The sequence below is a fragment of the Scyliorhinus canicula genome, chromosome 20, assembly GCF_902713615.1.
Source record: "Scyliorhinus canicula chromosome 20, sScyCan1.1, whole genome shotgun sequence".
In the NCBI taxonomy this organism is placed as follows: domain Eukaryota; kingdom Metazoa; phylum Chordata; class Chondrichthyes; order Carcharhiniformes; family Scyliorhinidae; genus Scyliorhinus; species Scyliorhinus canicula.
Window position 1 is genome coordinate 75089878 of NC_052165.1, and position 23020 is coordinate 75112897.

The 23020-nt window shown below is 53.7% G+C and overlaps 1 protein-coding gene across 1 annotated transcript; it reads left to right on the forward strand.

Annotated features, from left to right (window-relative positions):
- The first annotated feature begins 765 nt into the window (after nucleotides 1-765).
- amn1 (antagonist of mitotic exit network 1 homolog (S. cerevisiae)) lies at nucleotides 766-21138 on the forward strand. The gene is made up of 7 exons (XM_038780760.1): nucleotides 766-897; nucleotides 6067-6199; nucleotides 7445-7586; nucleotides 11113-11330; nucleotides 18124-18180; nucleotides 19357-19468; nucleotides 20783-21138. The coding sequence occupies exons 1-7, from the start codon at nucleotides 863-865 to the stop codon at nucleotides 20854-20856; spliced, it is 771 nt and encodes a 256-aa protein (XP_038636688.1). The 5' UTR covers nucleotides 766-862; the 3' UTR covers nucleotides 20857-21138.
- The last annotated feature ends 1882 nt before the right edge of the window (nucleotides 21139-23020 follow it).

Sequence of the window (23020 nt, forward strand, 5' to 3'; positions counted from 1 at the left end):
CCGAGCACCCGGGAGGCAACATACCATTCGGGAGTCTCGTTTTCGACCACAGAAACGCCTGTCTATTCCGCTTACAATTGAATCCCTTATGACTATAGCCCTGCCAGTCTTTTTCCCGTACAGCAGAGCCAGCCACGGTGCCATGAGCCTGGCTACTACTGCCTTCCCCTGGTGAGTCATCTCCCCCAACAGTATCCAAAACGGTATACCTGTTTTGGAGGGAGATGACCGCAGGGGACACCTGCACTGCCTTCCTTCTCTTTCTCTGCCTTTTAGTCACCCATTCCCTGTCTCCATCACCAATTCTAATCTGCGGTGTGACCAGCTCACTAAACGTGCTGTCCACTACCTCCTCAGCATCACGGATGCTCCAAAGTGAGTCCATCCGCAGCTCCAGAGCCGTCAGGCGGTCTAACAGGAGCTGCAGCTGGACACACCTCCCGCACATGAAGGAGTCAGGGGCATCGGCCGCATCCCTGAACTCCCACATGGCTTGTAGTATCGGTTACAAGCCATATGCTTACTCGGGACTACATTCCCCGTGATGCCCGAGGACACAATGCGCTTTGATGCCCTGGAACTACATTCTATTTGATGCCCTAGGACTACATTCCCCATGATGCTGTAAGACTACATTTCCCATGATACCTTGGAACTGCATGCCCCAATGTCACCGGGGACTACATCCCCATGATGGCCCGAGATTACATGTCCCATGATTCCCCGGAATACATCCCCATGATGCCTGAGACTACATGCCCCATGATTCCCCTGGACTACATTTCCCAGGGACGCTGGCGCCAGATCCCCATGCTGCCCCGCGGCGGATTGTTATTGTGACTGAGCCGCGGGTCGGTGCGAGATGGACGCGGCTTTCCGCTTCTCGCTGCTCGACCTGTAAGTGACCGAGAGACAACCGGGCCCCCCCCAAGCACCCTCAATCCCACTTCTCAACACACCGCCTGCTGTCACTACAGACACAGCGGCGACCTTTCCATCACCTCCCTCCCCCCTCTGCATCGCCCCCACCCCCCCCTGCATCGCCCCCTCCCCCTCCTGCATCGCCCCTCCCCCTCCTACATCGCCCCCTCCCCCCTGCATCGCCCCCACCCCCCTGCATCGCCCCCTCCCCCTCCTGCATCGCCCCCTCCCCCTCCCGCATCGCCCCCTCCCCCTCCTGCATCTCCCCCTCCTGCATCGCCCCCTCCCCCCTGCATCCCCCCTCTCCCTGCATCGCCCCTCCCCCTCCTGCATCGCCCCCTCCCCCTCCTTCATCGCCCCCTCCCCCCTGCATCGCCCCCCCCCCCTGCATCGCCCCCCCCCCCCCTGCATCGCCCCCTCCCCCCCCCTGCATCGCCCCCCCCCCCCCTGCATCGCCCCCACCCCCCCTGCATCGCCCCCTCCCCCCCTGCATCGCCCCACCCTGCATCGCCCCCTCCCCCCCTGCATCGCCCCCTCCCCCCTGCATCGCCCCCTCCCCCCTGCATCGCCCCCTCCCCCCTGCATCGCCCCCTCCCCCCTGCATCGCCCCCTCCCCCCTGCATCGCCCCCTCCCCCCTGCATCGCCCCCTCCCCCCTGCATCGCCCCCTCCCCCGCATCGGCCCCTCCCCCGCATCGCCCCCTCCCCCGCATCGCCCCCTCCCCCGCATCGCCCCCTCCCCCGCATCGCCCCCTCCCCCCCGCATCGCCCCCTCCATCGCCCCCTCCCTCCCCCCCCCTCGCCCTCTCCCTCCCCCCCCATCGCCCCCTCCCTCCCCCCCGCATCGCCCCCTCCCTCCCCCCCGCATCGCCCCCTCCCTCCCCCCCCTGCATCGCCCCCTCCCTCCCCCCCCTGCATCGCCCCCTCACTCCCCCCCCGCATCGCCCCCACCCTCCCCCCCCCCGAATCGCCCCCTCCCTCCCCCCCCCCGCATCGCCCCCTCCCTCCCCCCCCGCATCGCCCTCTCCCTCCCCATCGCCCCCTCCCTCCCCCCGCATCGCCCCCTCCCTCCCCCCCCGCCTCGCCCTCTCCCTCCCCCCCCGCCTCGCCCCCTCCCTCCCCCCCCGCCTCGCCCCCTCCCTCCCCCCCCGCCTCGCCCCCTCCCTCCCTCCCCGCCTCGCCCCCTCCCTCCCTCCCCGCCTCGCCCCCTCCCTCCCCCCCGCCTCGCCCCCTCCCTCCCCCCCGTCTCGCCCCCTCCCTCCCCCCCCGCCTCGCCCCATCCCTCCCCCCCCGCCTCGCCCCCTCCCTCCCCCCCCCGCATCGCCCCCTCCCCCGCATCGCCCCCTCCCCCGCATCGCCCCCTCCCCCGCATCGCCCCCTCCCCCGCATCGCCCCTCCCCCGCATCGCCCCCTTCCCCCGCATCGCCCCCTCCCCCGCATCGCCCCCTCCCCCGCATCGCCCCCTCCCTCCCCCCCCCGCATCGCCCCCTCCCTCGCCCCCCTCCTCCCCCCCCGCATCGCCCCCCTCCCTCCCCCCCGCATCGCCCCCTCCCTCCCCCCCGCATCGCCCCCTCCCTCCCCCCCCCCGCATCGCCCCCTCCCTCCCCCCCGCATCCCCCCCTCCCCCGCATCCCCCCTCCCCCGCATCCCCCCTCCCCCGCATCGCCCCCGCATCCCCCCTCCCCCGCATCGCCCCCGCATCCCCCCCCCGCATCGCCCCCGCATCCCCCCCCCGCATCGCCCACGCATCGCCCCCTCCCCCCGCATCGCCCCTCTCCCCCGCATCGCCCCCTCCCCGCATCGCCCCCTCCCCCGCATCGCCCCCTCCCCCGCATCGCCCCCTCCCCCGCATCGCCCCCTCCCCCGCATCGGCCCCTCCCCCGCATCGGCCCTCCCCCGCATCGGCCCCTCCCCCGCATCGCCCCCTCCCCCGCATCGCCCCCTCCCCCGCATCGCCCCCTCCCCCGCATCGCCCCCTCCCCCGCATCGCCCCTCCCCCGCATCGCCCCCTCCCCCGCATCGCCCCCTCCCCCGCATCGCCCCCTCCCCCGCATCGCCCCCGTCCCCCGCATCGCCCCCTCCCCCGCATCGCCCCCTCCCTCCCCCCGCATCCCCCCCTCCCCTCCCCCCCCGCATACCCCCCTCCCTCCCCCCCGCATCCCCCCTTCCCCGCATCCCCCCCGCATCCCCCCCCGCCCCCGCCCCCTCCCCCGCCCCCTCCCCCGCACCGCCCCCCTCCCCGCACAGCCCCCTCCCCCGCACAGACCCCTCCCCCGCACAGACCCCTCCCCCGCACAGACCCCTCCCCGCACAGACCCCTCCCCCGCACTGACCCCCTCCCCCGCACTGACCCCCCCCCCCCCCCCCCCGCACCGCCCCCTCCCTCCCCCCCGCACCGCCCCCTCCCTCCCCCCCCGCACCGCCCCTCCCTCCCCCCCCGCACCGCCACCTCCTCCCCCCCCGCACCGCCCCCTCCCTCCCCCCCGCATCCCCCCCCTCCCCCCCCCCCGCACCCCCCCCTCCCCCGCACCGCCCCCTCCCCCGCACCGCCCCCTCCCCCGCACCGCCCCCTCCCTCCGCATCGCCCCCTCCCCCGCATCGCCCACTCCCTCCCCCCGCATCGCCCTCTCCCTCCCCCCGCATCGCCCCCTCCCTCCCCCCCGCATCGCCCCCTCCCTCCCCCCCGCATCGCCCCCTCCCTCCCCCCCGCATCGCCCCCTCCCTCCCCCCCGCATCGCCCCCTCCCTCCCCCCCGCATCGCCCCCTCCCTCCCCCCCGCATCGCCCCTCCCTCCCCCCCGCATCGCCCCCTCCCTCCCCCCCGCATCGCCCCCTCCCTCCCCCCCGCATCGCCCCCTCCCTCCCCCCCCCGCATCGCCCCCTCCCTCCCTCCCCCCCCGCCTCGCCCCTCCCTCCCCCCCCGCCTCGCCCCCTCCCTCCCCGCCTCGCCCCCTCCCTCCCCCCCGCCTCGCCCCCTCCCTCCCCCCGTCTCGCCCCCTCCCTCCCCCCCGCATCGCCCCCCTCCCTCCCCCCCGCATCGCCCCCTCCCTCCCCCCCCGCCTCGCCCCCTCCCTCCCCCCCCGCCTCGCCCCCTCCCTCCCCCCCCCGCCTCGCCCCCTCCCTCCCCCCCGCCTCGCTCCCTCCCCGCCTCGCCCCCTCCCTCCCTCCCCCGCATCCCCCCCTCCCCCGCATCCCCCCCGCATCCCCCCTCCCCCGCATCCCCCCCGCATCCCCCCCTCCCCCGCATCCCCCCTCCCCCGCATCCCCCCTCCCCCGCATCCCCCCCTCCCCCGCTTCCCCCCCTCCCCCGTATCGCCCCCGCATCACCCCTCCCCCGCATCGCCCCCGCATCTCCCCCGCATCCCCCCCTCCCCCGCATCCCCCCCGCATCCCCCGCATCCCCCCCTCCCCCGCATCCCCCCTCCCCCGCATCCCCCCCTCCCCCGTATCGCCCCCGCATCCCCCCTCCCCCGCATCCCCCCTCCCCCGCATCGCCCCCGCATCCCCCCTCCCCCGCATCCCCCCCTCCCCCGCATCGCCCCCGCATCCCCCCTCCCCCGCATCGCCCCCGCATCCCCCCCTCCCCCGCATCGCCCCCGCATCCCCCCTCCCCCGCATCGCCCCCGCATCCCCCCTCCCCCGCATCGCCCCCGCATCCCCCTCCCCCGCATCGCCCCCGCATCCCCCCCCTCCCCCGCATCGCCCCCGCATCCCCCCCTCCCCCGCATCGCCCCCGCATCCCCCCCTCCCCCGCATCGTCCCCCCTCCCCCGCATCGTCCCCCCTCCCCCGCATCGCCCCCGCATCGCCCCCTCCCCCGCATCGCCCCCGCATCGCCCCCTCCCCCGCATCCCCCCTCCCCCGCATCGCCCCCGCATCCCCCCTCCCCCACATCGCCCCCTCCCCCGCATCGCCCCCTCCCCCGCATCGCCCCCTCCCCCGCATCGTCCCCGCATCGCCCCCTCCCCCGCATCGCCCCCGCCCCCGCATCGCCCCCGCATCGCCCCCTCCCCCGCATCGCCCCCTCCCCCGCATCGCCCCCTCCCCCGCATCGCCCCCTCCCCGCATCGCCCCCTCCCCCGCATCGCCCCCTCCCCCGCATCGCCCCCCTCCCCCGCATCGCCCCCTCCCCCGCATCGCCCCCTCCCCCGCATCGCCCCCTCCCCCGCATCGCCCCCTCCCCCGCATCGCCCCCTCCCCCGCATCGCCCCCTCCCCCGCATCGCCCCCTCCCCCGCATCGCCCCCTCCCCCGCATCGCCCCCTCCCCCGCATCGCCCCCTCCCCCGCATCGCCCCCTCCCCCGCATCGCCCCCTCCCCCGCATCGCCCCCTCCCCCGCATCGCCCCCTCCCCCGCATCGCCCCCCTCCCCCGCATCGCCCCCTCCCCCGCATCGCCCCCTCCCCCGCCTCGCCCCCTCCCCCGCCTCGCCCCCTCCCCCGCCTCGCCCCCTCCCCGCCTCGCCCCCTCCCCCGCCTCGCCCCCTCCCCGCCTCGCCCCCTCCCCCGCCTCGCCCCCTCCCCCGCCTCGCCCCCTCCCCCGCCTCGCCCCCTCCCCCGCCTCGCCCCCTCCCCCGCCTCGCCCCCTCCCCCGCCTCGCCCCCTCCCCCGCCTCGCCCCCATCCCCCGCCTCGCCCCCTCCCCCGCCTCGCCCCCTCCCCCCGCCTCGCCCCCTCCCCCGCCTCGCCCCCTCCCCCGCCTCGCCCCCTCCCCCGCCTCGCCCCCTCCCCCGCACCGCCCCCTCCCCCGCACCGCCCCCTCCCCCGCACCGCCCCCTCCCCCGCACCGCCCCCTCCCCCGCACCGCCCCCTCCCCCGCACCGCCCCCTCCCCCGCACCGCCCCCTCCCCCGCACCGCCCCCTCCCCCGCACCGCCCCCTCCCCCGCACCGCCCCCTCCCCCGCACCGCCCCCCCCATCCCCCCCTCCCCCCCGCACCGCCCCTCCCCCCGCATCGCCCTCCCTGCATTGCCCCCTGCATCGCCCCTACCCCCCCTGCATTGTCCCCCCCTCCCTCCCCCCCCCTCCCTTGCATCGCCCCCTCTCTTCCCCCCCTGCATTGCCCCCCCCCCCCCCCCCCCGATGAGCTCCCCTCCCCCGTATCTCCCCCCTGGGCATGATCCTTACTGGTAACATTTCTCCTCTTTTCCAGATGCATTTACTCCCTGGTGAAGTCACTATCTCGCTATGCTGCCGATCTCCAAACGTTACCTCCGAACCTGAAAGACAAACTGATTAAAATCATGAGCTCACACGGCATTATCACAGATGAGAACATGCATCAGGTGAGCAGAAAGAAGGCTTTTTTGACATGATGTGGGAGCTTTTTTTTTGTCAACTCTATTCTCAGCAGCAGCTGACCACCGCTCCTGTAATGCATCATTCAGCAGAGAGTTCCCTCCAATAACAGCTTTGCCATTGGAGGAATTCATATTGCTAGGTCGAACCATCCACTGTGAATAAGGCCATGCCAGTGTCATGTCAATTAGAGACACCAACACTCTTACTCGGGGAACTGTTTCCCAGGGTGTCATTCATTGATTGTGAACCTCGACAGCAGCTGACATCAGTGAGAATTGATCTTGTGCTCGCTAAAATCTACACTTTGCTCCAACGCTCGAGAGCAATGGGGGCAGGGGAGTCATCGTTTTGGTCATCCCCTGGGCGACCCATTTTATTCCGCTCCCACCTCCCAAATATCCAAACTAAGATTTGTACCAGCATTCATTTTTTTTTTGTATGTGCAGCTTGTTCCTTTCGTTGTGTGGCTTCACTGGGAACGTTTACTGGACGAATACCAGGAATGGGCGGGTTATCTTGTGAGAAGAGGTTAAGTTTGTATCCACTAGAGTCTAGAGGAATAAGAGGCAAGTTGATGAAAAACCTTTAAGATCCTGAGGGTGTCGACAGGATGCGGAAGAATCTGGAACTAGGGTGTCGCTGTTTAACAATAAGGGGTCGCCCATTGAAAACGGAGACGAGAAGTTCTTTTGAGGGTTGAGAGTCTCTGGAGCCTGGGTTGAAGATGCAGTCAGATCAGCCATGATCTTATTGTGGGTTTCTTCTGGATGCTCCGGTTTCCTCTCGCAGTCTAAAGATGTGCAGGTTAGGTGGATTGGCCATGATAAATTGCCCTTGGGTTAGGTGGGGTTACGAGGTGTGGGCTTGGGTAGAGTGCTCTTTCCATGAGCTGGTGCCTCCTGCACTGTAGATTCTGATTCTATGAATGGTGGAGCAGGCGCAAGTGGCCGACTCCTAATTCTTATGTTCCTATGTGTATACCCTTGCTACCGGAAACGGGCAAACTTGAGAGGTCTGTGCAGAGTTTGTTCAACCTTCCAATATGCTGCGCCTTGCGGGGTGGGGGACATTACCTAGCACCACCAAATCCAGAATCCTTCCTGAATCACCCACAAGAGTTCTGCAGTCCAATCTTGAGCAACTTCGAGAACTCTTGTTGGATGATTTCAGTTGCCACTGTTTCAGCATAGTATTTACTTGTGTACTGACGCCACGTGCTTTATGTACAGGTGTTGCATCCAGGACTCCAGAAACTGGATCTCAGCGCCTGTGACATTACAGATCATGGGTTAATCATGCTTCAGATCTGCACCCAACTGCGAGAAATCAACTTGAATTCCAGCGATTGCAAGCTTTCGATAACCTCTGAAGGTATTTTGCATGCTACGGCCATTGAGGGCAGAAACAGGGCAGTTAATTTTGTTTTGGCCATTCGTTATCTTCCGGGAAGACCAGAATTGTTTGGAGGCAAAACGAAATGGGCTAAATGAAATAGTGCCCGTATAAACCTCCTATCGCCAGAGGTAACGAGAGGGGGGAATGAAATCGCCACATTTCCATAAACATGGGCTAATTGCTTGTGCCCCACTGTTTACAGTGGCCTGGTGATGTGAATATTATAAATAGTAAAAGGCTACCAGCGCTCCTGGTAATGTTCAAGCGCGGTGCCTTCTCCTCACTCGTGGGAAGCTCCTTGATGTCACCTGTAGGAAGGAATTGAAACCAACTATTGAATTGAAAGGACAATGTGGTTTCAGAGCAACCAGGAGTTCAACCCTACGAAAGGTGGCTGGATAAGCAAAGCAACCAGCTGATGCACATCATTTTATTTTGGAATACAGAGTAATTTGAATAAAAAGTCTTGCCATAGATACTTCTTCCTTTTTCAGTTTCCCTAGGAGGTATCAAAATATTCAAGGATGAGGCTAACAAACATTTCATACAGTGCAGAAGGAGGCCATTCAGCCCATTGAGTCTGTACCAACCCTCTGAAAGAGCATCCGACCTAGGCCCATGCCCCCAGACTATCTCTGTAACCCCACCTGACCCTTGGACACTAAGGGGAATTTAGAATGACTAATCCACCTAACTTGCACATCGGTTTTAAAAAATAGCCTATTGATGCACTGTACTCCGAATGGACTTGACCAGATTCATGCACTTCTGATAGTGGATCCTTCAGCGTGCCCAGTGATCTGTAATGTAGAACCATTGGTTGGGGGTAGAGAATGGTGATGTGATACTGCTGCATATTGTCAGTCTACATGTGGAACCTGGCATCGTGTCTTTGGATCAGATCAACAATGGGAAAGGGAAATAGCACGGTGCAGTGGATAGATCTACAAAGTTTAATGTGACGGGAATGGGAAGAGGGGCAGTAGATTGTCTGGCCCTGTGTGGATAGGTACGGCAGAACAAAGCAATAGTCTTCCCACTCAGCTGGATAATGGAGATAGGCATCGGAGAAGAATTGTGAGATTCACCACGCCGGGAAACGACTGAAACGAAGATGAGACAGGATAGTAGACCTCAAGACATGCATCACCTTCTGTGCCCTTCATAGGCCCATAGTGAGGCACACATTATTCGCAATGGAGCCTTCGGGCATACTTGCAACGCTGTGCAGCTCAGCACAATTGCAGAGGGATAACATCGCAAGTCGACATAAAGCTGGGACCACATCCACTGGGGTAGGGTGACTTGTTGGGACAGTGCGTGTGGTTCATGGATTGTTACATCAGGCTTATTGAGTAGAAAATGGGTAGATTTTACAACACAAAGTGAATAATGACAGTTTCCTAAATTGCGGTTTTTGTCGGGGCTCTAGATTGTTCTCTTGTTGCCTCTTTTCTCTCTCTCTTTCCCACCCCTCCCCCCCACACACAAAGTCATAAGAGCAGAAAGGCAGAATACTTATTTAAAGGACGTGAAACATAAATGTAGATGTTCAGAGAGGCTTGGGTGTGCTTGTACAAGGAGCACAGAAAGTTAACTTACAGGTACAGCAAGCAATCGGGAAGTCAAATGGTATGTTTGCCATTATTGCAAGGGAATTGGGCGGCACGGTGGCACAGTGGTTAGCATTGCTGCCTATGGCGCTGAGGACCCGGGTTCGAATCCCGGCCCTGGGTCACTATGTGGCGTTTGCACATTCTCCTCGTGTTTGCGGTTTCACCCCCACAACCCAAAAAGATGTGCAGGCTAGGTGGATTGGCCACGCTAAATTGCCCCTTAATTGGAAAAAATAATTGGGCACTCTAAATTTATTAAAGAAAAAAAAATTATTGCAAGGGAATTGGAGCAAGTTTTGCTCCATGCACAAGTTCCCACTACTGTCCCTGACTGGCCAAAGCGACCTAAATGAACGTTGTTTTCTCATCCTTACAAAATCTTCCTTTTTCCTCTTGACAAGACATTCAACCTCTTTTGTGAACCACGGTTCCCTCACACGGCCATTTCCTCCCTGCCTGACAGGGACATACCTATCAAGGACACGCAGTATTTGTTCCTTGAACAAGCTCCACTTTTCATTTGTGCCTTTCCCTGACAGTTTCTGTTCCCATCTTATGCTCCATAATTCTTGCCTAATCGCATCATAATTACCCCTCCCCCAATTATAAACCTTGCCCTGCCGTACGGCCCTATCCCTCTCCATTGCAATAGTGAAAGACACCGAATTGTGGCCACTAAGGTCATCCAGGAATAAAACTTCACCTTAAACAACTTTCAAATCGCGTCTCTCTCCCACCAACTTCACAAGTGGAGGATGGATTTTAAAGCACTGTTACTTTCATTGGGGGCGTTACAGGAAAGTTTCCTAGATTGGTCCCTGGGGTGAGAGCTTTGTCCGAATGGTGATGGTCTAAGTAAATTGAGCCTACGTTTCTGGAGTTTGGAAGGGGGAGATGATCCAATTGAAGATTCTGACAAAGCTCAAAAGTGTAGACCCTGACTGGTTATTTCTGCTGGCAAGGGAGTCTTCAACATGGGGGCACAGTCTCCAGATACAGGTTGATCATTTAGGACCTTTCTTCATTTAGGACTGAGAACTTACTTCATTTAGGACTGAGAACTTTCTTCATTTTAGGTGAAGATCATCCATGATCATATTGATTGCAGAACAGGCTCGATGGGCTGTATGGTTTACTCCTGCTCCGATTGCGCGTGTTTTTGTGCTGTGCTCCAGTGTTTTTCAAACTTTTCTTTTGGGGACCCATTTTACCTTCGCTACCACGCCGGCTGACCTTCGCTACCACGCCGGTCGGCCGACCTGCTCGACGCATCATTTTCTCTTACCTTGTTTGTTGCTGACAAAAATGGAGGAAATGGTTTTGGGTCCCTTTGGCCCCAATGGTCCCTTTGTCCCTTTAGCCCCCCTAATTTGAAAAAAAAAGGCTGCGACCAAATAAAAAAAAATGCGGCCGCAGTGCGCATGCATGCCCATCATCAGTGTGCATGCGCAAAACTATGCGCATCATGCGCACCGATGATTGGGCACACATGCGCAGTGCGGCCAAATTTTAAAAATCTGTTCCTGGCCATGCTGAAGGCCACTCGCAGCCGGCATTATTAAAAGCCGGCAGCTGCGGCTGTTACGCGCGGATTTGTGCAATTGGGGGCGCCATGGTGGACAGCTCCGCGACCCTCCCACGGGCCGTGCCCCTGAGTTTGACAATGCCTGCTCTGCTCCATCCTGCTTTATCCCCACCCTCTCCCAAGTCATAACCGGACAAAAATGAAGGCTTCATACGAATGATAAGGCAGACTAGATGTAAAGACTGTGTTACGGCTTGACATTTCATGAAGTATTAGAATTTGAGTGATTGACTTGTCACTGATTTTATTAATGTCATGCCATTGTGAAATCCAAACCTCTTGATTGCATGGCATTCCGCAGGGTTGAAGGTTATCGCTTCATCTTGTCCCTACTTGTCAGAAGTGTGTCTGAGAAGATGTCGGAACGTTTCAGATGAAGGGATTGTAGCACTTGCACAGCAATGTAGATTGCTACAAGTGGTGAACATGAGTGGCTGCTTGGGTGTTACAGATGCCAGTTTACATGCACTGGGGAAGAACTGCAAATTTTTGTATAGTGTCGATTTTTCAGCGACTAAGGTACAGTCATTTTATAAGCTTCTTGAAAAATTTTGTAACATTATGTTAGTGCCTCAAGAAAAATGAATGCATTGTCTGTTCCATTTTGTGTTTTTTTTTCTCTCCGTCCTGTAGATGAGATGCTTTGGTTTGGTTCCACATAATCTTTTGGCTCCAATTTATCATTCTTCGAAATATATTTGACCTGAATAAGGGTAGGTTTTCAGCTCATTTGGCCTCACTGTCTTGTCCTTTCCTCTTCAGTTGCTCTGGGAATCTCCCTTTTTCAATTACAAGTTCACAAGCATTACCATTCTCTTTCTTTCTCTCTCTCTCTCTCTCTCTCTCTCTCGGTCTACAGCCCTCTAATTCAATCATCTCCTTCAGCAAGTTCTCGTGCCTTAAAAATATGGCCAAACCAACCTGGTTGCTTTTTGTTGACGACCTTCACTAACAATCTTCCCTCCTTCACCATCCCGAGAACCTCTTCATTAATCTTGTGTCCTCTCTAACTGACCTGCCCCATAACCACTGATCGCATCTTACTAATCTTCGGATGGCCGCTTTTCTCAAGATTCGTATTTCAGTCCCGGACAACAAAACACTCCAAATCCTCGTTTTGATTGTTCTTTTCTTGAGATTGTTACTCGATCCTATGCTACACAATTCTTTACGTTTGGAGCATGCATTCTTTGCAGTTGCTATTCTAGCTCTGATTTCTTTGTGACAGCATCCATCCTCTGACAAGATACTTCCCAGGTACTTAAATCAGAACCGATGGCCTGTGTGACAAAGATGGCGAGCCAACAGAACCACAACTGGGAGAAAGATTAAATATTTACCAGGATGATTTACTGCTGATCTTCTGGAGTGTTTAGAGCCACATGTGAAGCCAGGAAAAGCAGTAGGATGTGACGGACCCCTGCAGAAAGAACTTGGAGAGGAGCCAACAAGAGAATTGATTAACCTGTGTAAGGAGATGTACACAAGGGAGAATGGCCAGAAGACTTTTGAGGAGCAAAATGGTCCCATTGGAGAACAAGGCATGAAATGTGAAGAGCATCGCACTTTCACTTGGGTTACACAAGCATCCAAGGTAATGTTAAAGACCCGAGTAAATAGATTGGAAGCCACAGTCAGCCATTACCTGTGCTGTGATCAGTTCAGCTTTTGAAGGGGTGGCGGACTTCAGCGAGGCTATAAGCAGTGATAAGATTGTTGACTGAAAGAAGCATAGAATACTGGAAAGGGGTTTAGACCTGCCTGCTTTGTGGATTGAGAAATGGCCTTTGACCAGGTAAAACTGCAAAACTATTTAAAGTGTTTCAGTCGACAGGAAAGAGCAACACAACTGAGTCCCTCGTCTCACTCCTGGAATGCGGGGGATTATTTTATGAAGAAAGGTTGAACAGATTGGACCTCGACCCATTGGAATTTAGAGGAATGAGAGGTATTTTATTGAAACACATAAGACCCTGAGGGAATTTGATAAGGTGGTTACCGGGAGGATATTTCAACTTCTGAGGGAGATGACAACCAAAGGGACACAGTTTAAGAATAAAAGGTCTACCGTTAAAGATGGAGATGGGGGGAGAAATGTTTTCTCTGAGGATTGTTAGTATGAGGAATTCTCTTCCGCAGAAAGTAATGGAGGCTGGGTCATTCAATTAATTCAAGGCAGAGTTGGACAAGATAGATATGAGAGTCTAGGCTTATGGGGGAAGATGGCAAAGTGCAGTTGAGACCACAACCAGATCGGCCATGATCTTATTGTATGGCGGATCAGGCTCAGAAAGCCGAATGGCTTACTCCTGTTCCTGAGTCCTATGTTCCTAAATGGTTATAGCTCTGGATGTGGGACAGGGTGACTGCTACAACAGGGCCAGGCAGTGTTTGGTGAAACTGAACCTGATGTAATCGGGTGCAGGGTGAGATATAGTTCAGTACAGCACTTGGGGCGAATTGGATCAAAGGATATGGGTGGGGGAAGCGAGATCAGGCTATTGAGTTGGATAATCAGCCATGATCATCATGAATGGCGGAACAGGCTCAAAGGGCCGAATGGTCTCCTGCTCCTATCTTCTATGTTTCTATTTCTACTATCACCATTGCTCTTTAACAGGGCAGCACGGTGGCCTAGTGGTTAGCACAACCGCCTCACGGCGCTGAGGTCCCAGGTTCGATCCCGGCTCTGGGTCACTGTCCATGTGGAGTTTACACATTCTCCCCGTGTCTGCGTGGGTTTCGCCCCCACAATCCAAAAATGTGCAGAGTAGGTGGATTGGCCACGCTAAATTGCCCCTTAATTGGAAAAAATTATTGGGTAATTTAAATTTATAGAAAAAAAATAAATATAAAAAAAAACCATTGCTCTTTAACATCTATTGGGAAACTGTTGAAAGAAGCACTGGTGAAGTACAGAAAGGTGGCAAAGTAGGAGGTCAGTTGGTGATGGTAGTGAGATGTGCAGCTGACCAGGCCCTGATGGTTAGCACAGGAGAAGATCTACAGGTACTAATGGATAGAAAGAAATTTAATAGGGCAGCACGGTGGCCTAGTGGTTAGCACAGCTGCCTCACGGCGCTGAGGTCCCAGGTTCGATCCCGGCTCTGGGTCACTGTCCGTGTGGAGTTTGCACATTCTCCCCGTGTCTGCGTGGGTTTCGCCCCCACAACCCAAAAATGTGCAGAGTAGGTGGATTGGCCACACTAAATTGACCCTTAATTGGAAAAAATAATTGGGTAATCTAAATTTATATTTTAAAAAAAAATAGAAATTTAATGGTAAAACGATCAATGATGAAGATTGGAAGAAATAATGGTGGGAAAGCATAAGTCAATCAAGGCCACTGGTCCACAACAGAGATCACAATTTAAGTGCCTGGGACAGCATATAACAGCAGGCAAGGCAATTCAGCTGTACAGCATTCTGCCCATAAGTGCACCTTCCATGCAGGATTAAGGGGGTTGGCCATCAGGAAACCTGGCTCTTCCCTCTGCTCTCCAGTCCAGGGCTGGCAAATCCTTTTGTCGTGTCTCATCTGGACCCCACTATTTCAAGAGAATTAAACATGGCGTCTGCAAAGTCTGCTCAGCTACGCAGTTATACACAAAACTGCAGCAGTCAATTGTCCAAAACTAAATGATACTGTTTCTTTACTTATATGCTCCACAGTAAAATGTACTAGTGATTGCTGATTTTCCTCATTGGGATACAGTTTCATGGGTGCCACGGGCCACAAATACTTTGTTTAGCTAACCAGTGTTAATGTGTGATCTGTGACAGTGGGTATGAGCTGGATAATCAGCCACGAGGGGAGGCAGGTGAACAGCAGAGCAAACTCTGCACCTTCGATCGACCCATATTCTCTGCATGTGCAGCGAGGGATCCTGGAAGGCAATCAATGGGAGATGCTTGGAGAGATGGTCCTCTTCCTAACACGGGCACACTGTCACAGGGTTCTGGCACTCCAGCTAAGATGCACAAACTCAGCACAGAACCTGGGACCCTGCTTGTTCTGGTTCAGCCACTCGCTGCGGTAACCCCGTGAGGCAACTGGGAACCTTGACAATTATTAGTTGGTCTGCAGCCATTTAATATGATAGTACGGTAAATAAAGTTCACCGAGCTCGTTAATGTTCCTCTAAAACCGTCACCCCAGCAAAAAACGAATCCTAACCTGTTCTTTCATTAAAGGCAAAGATATTAATGGATAATATGGAGCAGTTAGCTCACCAAGTGACAACACAGGTCATTCCCGTAAATTAAATTGATTTATTTATATGCATAAAATGTAATTTAGCAAGAATAAGATGTGTTTCATCGTAGTTCTGCTGATAAATAACCCTGCGGTCAGCTTTTCTTGGCCCACAAAGTTTTTTTAAAAAAGTTGTTTTTATAAATTTAGAGTACCCAATTCATTTTTTCTAATTAAGGGGCAATTTAGCGTGGCCAATCCACCTATCCTGCACATCTTTGGATTGTGGGGGCGAAACCCACGCAAACGCGGGGAGAATGTGCAAACTCCACACGGACAGTGACCCAGAGCCGGGATTGAACCTGGGACCTCGGCGCCGTGAGGCAGCAGGGCTAACCCACTGTGCCACTGTGCTGCCCTCTTGGCCCACAAAGTTGATCGTGACTGAATTAATCAACTAAAGTTTGGTTTTGATTCTTGTTTCCTGAAGGGCAAATCCTGTCCTGGAATATTGATTTCCTCATTTGTTTCCCCATTTTCTCCTTCCTGTCCTGAATAATTCACAGCTGTCACCCTGGGGTGAGGTATTAGGAGGTGATTGATGCGCATGGAACTGCACTAAAGCTTGGGTCAGCAGCTTCAGGAGTGGGGGGGGGGGGGGGGAAAGATAATTGGGGATGGGAGGGAGGGGGGAAAAGCAGGTCAACATTGGTTCCTATGCTGCCTCTCTATCTACACCCTGTATGATTTCTGTTAATCCCACCTTTACAGACGCTGCATCTATTTTTCATCATGTGGCACAGTGGTTAGCACTGCTGCCTCACAGCACCAGGGATCCAGATTCCATTCTGGCCTCGGGTGACTGCGTGGAATTTGCATGTTCTCCCCGTGCCTGTGTAGTTTCCTCCAGATGTCTGGTTCCCTCTGAGTCCAAAGATGTGCAGGTTGGCTGGGGTTACAGGGACAGCGTGGGGGAGTGGGCCTAGTTAGGATGCCCTTTCAGAGACTCAGCGCAGACCTGATCTGCCGAATGGCCTCCTGCTGCTCTGTAGGGATTCTATGTTCTATTATCTGAGAAGTGTGTTGGAACATTTAATGTATATTAAAAGTAGTCTATAAATGTAGCTTGCTGAGGTCCCGAGTTCGACATCGGCCCCAGGTTCAATCCCGGCCCAGGGTCACTGTCCGTGTGGAGTTTGCACATTCTCCCCGTGTCTGCGTGGGTTTCACCCCCACAACCCGAAAAAATGTGCAGGGTAGGTGGATTGGGCACACTAAATTGCCCTTTAATTGCGGGGGGGGGGGGGGGGGGGGAGAAACATTTTGTACTCTAAATTTATTTTTAAAAAAGTAGCTAGCTTCTTCTTGTGACAGTTGGGTAATTAATTTCTAAAAATTATTTTTTCCATTTTAAGAGGCAATTTAGCCAAATGGTGGGCAATCTATCTACCATGCACATATTTGGGTTTTGGGGGGGTGCGAACTACACAGACACTGGGAGACAGTGCAAACTCCACACAGTTACCCAATGCCGCAATCACACCCGGGTCCCTGGTGCTTTGAGTCAACCGTGTTAACCACTGCGCTGCCATTGGTGATCTCTCCTCCAGGTCTTTGTAATAAATTGAAATGACAGGGGCAGCATGGTGGTACAGTGGTTAGCACAGCTGCGCTAAGGACTCGGGTTTGAGTCTTTATTCCAACATCTCAAAACGAGAGGAGTGAGATACAGTTTTATTGTCAGGCTTGCTGGCGAATGACTAAGGTTGTCACTCCGAGTCTCCACGAAACAATGATTAATCTCCTGAAAATACTGCTGTAAGCAAAAACCCTTCCATCAGGCAGATGATACAGAAGTTTGAAGACCTGCACATCCAGACATCGGAACAGCTTCTCCCCCACAGCTACTGGACTCCTCAACGACTCTCCCTTGGACTGATCTGTTCCCTGTAAGAACACTAGTCATGATGTTCTATGCTGCTCTTGCTCATGTATTTGCTTTGTTTGGCCCCTTGTTCCACACTGTAACTAATCACTGTTTGTCGATGTACCATTTGTCAATGTACTCTGTCGGTTATTTTTTTTCTCTACTATGTACGTACTGTATACATTTCCTTGGCCGCAGAAAATTACTTTTCACTGTACTACGGTACATATGACAAATTAAATAAAATCAGTGATCCAAGCAGGAATCAAACCCGGGTCCTTGGGGCTGTGAAGCAGCAGTGCTAACCACTGCACCACCGTGCCCCCCTCAAAAGGCCATCAACTTCACAAATACTGACTGACTTGCCAAGTACCTCCAGGATTTTCTGTTTTTAAATCGGCAGAGTTCCCCAGGTTCAATCTGTGCAGTGGCAGCAGACATGTTTTGAGGTAGTGGGTGGCATTGTGGCGCAGTGGTTAGCACCACTACCTCAGTGCCGAGGACCGGGTTCGATCCCGGCCCTGGATCGCTGTCCGTGTGAAGTTTGCACATTCTCCCCGTGTCTGCGTGGGTCTCACCCCCACAACCGAAAGATGTGCCATGCTAAATTGCCCCTTAATTGGAATTTTTTTAAAATAGAAGTGTTGAGGTAGCATAGGTGCTACGATTGGCCCCTCAGATTTTGGAGTTTAAAAAAAAAGTTGAGTGATTCATGCTGTAAAAAGGCCTGTGTGGAGGGACATCGGGTGAGAACAATACTGGACTCTGAATGCCCCCTCTCCCACTGCCGTAAAAATATCTACCAATTCTCAAAGATGTCAAAGCTCACACATAAGTAATGGCAACCGAGTTAAGGTCCTGGAGGGTGACTGCTCTTTCCTGAACTGTACCCAATAAGGGTTCTGTACCTTCAGAGAGAACAGTAGAGAAAACAATCAGTGGCCCTTCACATTTGATGCCAGAAACAAACCCACAAGAGGTTGGCTTATGCAGTAATTAGCATTCATCAGAGAGAGCATTGAGAGCAAGAGCACATGTAACTTGGTAAGCTACATCGAAGAATGTGAAGAAATGTACATCAAAAATAGCTTGCTTTAAGAATTGCAGTGCAATAAACTGTCCTTTAACAGTCATTAAGTTTGAACTATGTTTCTCATTTTGATGAGTGTTGCTCTTTTTAACCTCGTCAGGTTTCGGATGCTGGCGTTATTGGATTGGTGAATGGAGTGTGTTCCCATAACTTAAAAGTAAGTTCTGCATGACTATTGCTGAGATCCAATCCTTGTTTGAATCCAATTCTGAGTTCTCCCTTTCCCATAATTGACATTGTGGTGGCTCGAGACACACACCATGGAGGCTTCCAGCAGTAAACAAAGGGGTTAATTGATGAAAGGCAAAGGCAGTTAGATAACTGGTACGCTCTTTACACTTCACCAACCTGCTCCACACTGTCCCAGGTCCTGCTTCCATGGCCCCACGCAAACTCCCCACTTGGCTGCGGTTCGTGTGCTCCTGCGCAATTCACCCCAAGCCGGTCACATGGTCTGTGGAGCCCGCCCTCTTAAAGGGGTCACACTACCAAGACATCTGTGTTTGAACAATTGTAATGACTGTGCACAACAATCTCTTGTGTTGTGACTGGTGGTGTAAGGGGATGGACGGGATGAGAGCAAAGTGAGGGAAATGGGGCAGTCATGGTCGAGGGCCATCCACCATGGTGAAGGTCATTCTGAGGTTGAGGGAAGAGAGAGCCTATCGGAAGGAGTGGTATGAAAGGTGGCATTATTAGAACAGATGGGATGGAGACAGAGGAGCTGAGATAATGGAGCAGAGCCCTGGGAGTCAGTGGGCTCATAGTGGATGTTGGTCAATAGCTTATCCCAAATATGAAGACACAAGCAGAGAGAAGAGAAAAGTTCGAGATGGACCAGGAAGGAGAGGAAGAGGAGGAAATTGGAAACAAAGTTGATGAACTGTTCCAGTTCACGACGAGAGCAGAGAAAATGGAGCTTTCCAATATATCATCACTCCACGCCTTGCAATATTTCCAGTCTCAATCACGGCATCCTTTGGATCTTATCTCCAGGTTATGCCACCTGAATTGGACAGATGATAGCACCATGTGCACCTATAGTACTATTTGCAAAACAGGACATTTCTCTTGACCAACATTCCTCCCACAGCCAACTCCACCAAAAAGAGAAGCCACAATCTGATTATTCATCCCATTGCAATTTGTTAAATCGTGCTTTGTGCTAAAATAGCTGCTGTATATGTCAATGTAACACTAACCATTACACTCAAGGTGCTTTCCATGAAGTACTTTGAGATGTTGCTGAGGAAATGACCAGGTGTTAGACTAATGCAAGTAATAAGACCTCACCTTTTCCAAGTCGTTTAACATCCAGATACCTTTTCATCAGGAGATTCACATGGATCGCTGCGTGAACCTAACAGATGAAGCAGTGGAAAGTGTTCTCATTTTCTGCCCCCATGTTTTCATTCTACTTTTTCACGGCTGCCCACTTATCACAGGTGAGTCAGTGTGTGCAAAAACTATTTGTTTTACTTGTGCATTTAATTTTGCTGCTGTTGTAAAGTCAAAATTGAATAAGAAGTAAGAATTGTGAAGGGCTTTGAGGGGACATGTTATGCTGCAAGCAAGGTTCTTTGCAGGAAGGCTTGGCTCCTGTTCTGTGCTGAGATGGCAGGTCATCAAATCTCGGGTGCCACCTTCTGATTACTATCCAACACTTCTGCTGGAAATTATATCTTAGAAATTAGATGTATTCACGGTGCCGAGGACCCAGGTTTGTTCCCTGCCCTGGGTCACTGTTCATGTGGAGCTTACACATTTTCCCCATGTCCTCACAACCCAAAGATGTGCAGGGTAGATGAATTAGCATCACTAAATTACCCCTTAAATTGGGTACTCATAATTTGTTTTTTAAAATAAATTTAATGTATGGAGGTCGGAATAAGCACAGGACGAGACCCCACTATTCATTCATGGGATATGGGTGACACTGGTCAGCATTTATTGCCCATTCCCTAGAACTGAATGGCTTGCTAGGACATTTTTGAGGGCATTTTAAAGGTCAGGAGTTGCATGTAGGTGACCAGGTAAGGATGGTAGATTTCCTTCCCGAAAGGGACATTAGTGAACCAGGTGGGTTGTTAATGACTGATTCTAATGACATGGTCATCATTAGACTTTTTAATTCCAGATTTTTGTTGAATTCACATTTCACTATTTATTGTGGTGGAATCTGCTCCCGAGTGCCCCGGGGCATTATCCTGGTTCTTGAGATTATTAGCCCAGTGACAATACCAGCGCCTACCCTTCTTCAAGTGATTGTTCTTCCTGTGTGATGGGAGGGGTTATTGGGTTACAGGAATAGGGCGGAAGTGAGGGCTTAAGTGGGTCGGTGCAGACTCGATGGGCTGAATGGCCTCTTTCTGCACTGTATGTTCTCTGTGTGAGCAAACGTTGATAGGTTAATCTGCCACGGGGAAATTGCAGCTTGCTCTCAACTGATGTTCAGACATACATGAGCGTGCCTATTGTCACTGGATAGAAATTGAGACCGGAAAACCTTGCTGATGTTTCATGCACCTGAAGCGAGAACATAATCGAGTGTGACTGTGCCTTCCAAGATCAATGATCCTGCTAGCGCTCGTAGCACAGATACTGGTTCCCTATGTGAGCTACTGAAGGGCTTACTGGCAGCTTTTGAATCAATTTGTCAAGACTTTGCATCTCTTCAAGAGAGGAGGAAAATTCAGACAACGATTAAAGCTCTGGCAAATATTCGCTTCAACATAATTCTGTTTTATTTCTGCTTCTAGATCGTTCAAGGGAGGCTCTGCAACAGTTAGCCTGCCCAAACCAAATGAAACAAGTGACGTGGACCGTTTACTGAATTTACCTTTTCCCCCCGCATTTAATATTTGTTATTTTTTAAAAAACAACCAGCGTTCTGTAATTTTCATACATTAGCAACAGTTAATTCTAAGCATTCAGCAATGAAATGTATGTGACCAAGTAATTATCAATTAAATGTTTATTTTGATTCAATGGAATTATTGAGTACAGTATGCAATCTTTGGATATGTGCAGTGTAGCACATGGTAATGTATGATATATTAGTACCATTCCCATTATGTTTTGCTGTGATGTACAAATAAATGTTGGTACAAATGAACTTGTGTCTGCTGCTGGGTTCAACTGATTAGTAATTTGCTTTTAAGAGCCAGGCGAGAAGCAGTCATGTTGTTGTTATGGTACTGGAGAAAGCGTTCAAGTCCCACTGCAGTAAACGTGTGGGTTTACATCGGAAAAGAAAGAAAGAGATCATATCTGGTCTGCCTTACGTGCAACTCGAGCAAACCACTGCTTTGGTAAAGGTTGCATGTTTTGTAAGGCCCTAGTTTCAATTCCAGGTCATTGGTGAATTAAAGGCATCTCTCAATCCCACTCCGGTCCATTCATATCCCAGTTGTGTCCTATGGCAAAAATCTCCACACGGTGCTGGAAGTCAATCCATAATTCTCCTTTTTGGTAGTCTCCGCGAGCTCAAACTCTATGACCTTCTGCAGCCCATTCTGCGCAGTGTAACTTGTGAACTGTGCTCTTCCTGGGTCACCAATCAGAATCTCTGATCCATGAAACCTCCATGTATTCCGTCAACCAATTGTGAAGATCAACAATGAGTTCTTCATCATAAAACATGTCGCCCATGTTTCCAATTTCTTCCATGTTTCCAATTAAACTTACCGTCACCACTGGCAGGGGGGACTATGTTGTTAAAGTTTGCAGTTCATTCCTATGGAGACTGCTGCAACTGGTAGGAGAGCGATATAAAACAAGTTAAACCTGTAGCCACCTGGGGTGGCCACGTCCTGATTTCAAAATGGACACTTGCAAAGAGTAAAGGGAAAATTGGACAGTGCTAAGAAAACAAGCAGGTACAAGGTTTGCCTGTGGATTGGAGTTTGCAGCTCTCTGGGGGAATGTAGTCCGAGGACATTACGGGAAATGCAGTCCCAGGGAATCAAGTCCCAGGACCTGATGGTGAATGTAGGATTTTGTTGGGAGACTGATTTTCATTAAATCATAGAATCATTACAGTGCAGAAGGTGGCCATTCAGCCCATCGAGTCTGCTCCAATTCTCTGAAGGAACACTCCACTATCTCTGTAACCCAGTAACCCCATCTAACCTGTTGGACACCATGGGGCTATTTAACATTTGGAAATTGGAAAATAAAGGATTGGTACTTTAAATTGATTTAAAAAGAAGGAAACAGGAAGAGAACCGAGCCAATTTGTTACAATAATGAAAAAAGGTAAAACCAAAAACTCCAGTGAACCCTGCATATCGAGCTATATACAGCTATGTTAAATTGCCCCTAATGGGGTTGTGAGTGGGGGATTGGGACTAGGTAGGGTGCTCTTTCAGAGGATTGGTCCAGATGCGATCGATCGAATGGCCTTCTCCACTAGGGATTCTATGAAATGCTGCCCAGCGGGATCATGTGAAATGTAGTCACATGGCATCCTAGGAGATGCAGTCCTGTGTGATCATGGGCAATGTTGCTGATCTTTTAAAAAATAAATTTAGAGTACCCAATTCATTTTTCCAATTGAGGGGCAATTTAGCGTGGGCAATCCACCTACCCTGCACATTTTTGGGTTGTGGAAGCAAAACCCATGCAAACACGGGGAGAATGTGCAAACTCCACATGGACAGTAACCCAGAACCGGGATAGAACCTGCAACCTCAGCGTCGTGAGGCTGCAGTGCTACTTGTCATGATATGCAGACATGCACATAATGAGATACAGACAGACAGCCAATGAGCACACAAGAATAGAACATAACCAATCAGCAGGCAGAACACTTAAGGGTGGTTTCCCACTATAAAAAGGTACGAGGCACCACACCGCCTCTTTCCACTAGGGACATCTACAGAGTTAGTCTGGTGTATGTATCACAACGCATGCAGCATGTGGCTAAGAGCGAGTCTGATTCAGTCAGACAGAGAGATCACACTTGGGTTAGCAGAGAGTCGAACTCACAGAGAACT

Bases quoted from the DNA above. Each gene is read 5' to 3' on its own strand.
- amn1 (XM_038780760.1), top strand. From the start codon at position 863: ATGGACGCGGCTTTCCGCTTCTCGCTGCTCGACCT. The intron at 6,200-7,444 runs GTGAGCAGAAAG...CTTTATGTACAG, and splicing joins CAGATGAGAACATGCATCAG to GTGTTGCATCCAGGACTCCA. The intron at 11,331-18,123 runs GTACAGTCATTT...TAACCTCGTCAG, and splicing joins TCGATTTTTCAGCGACTAAG to GTTTCGGATGCTGGCGTTAT.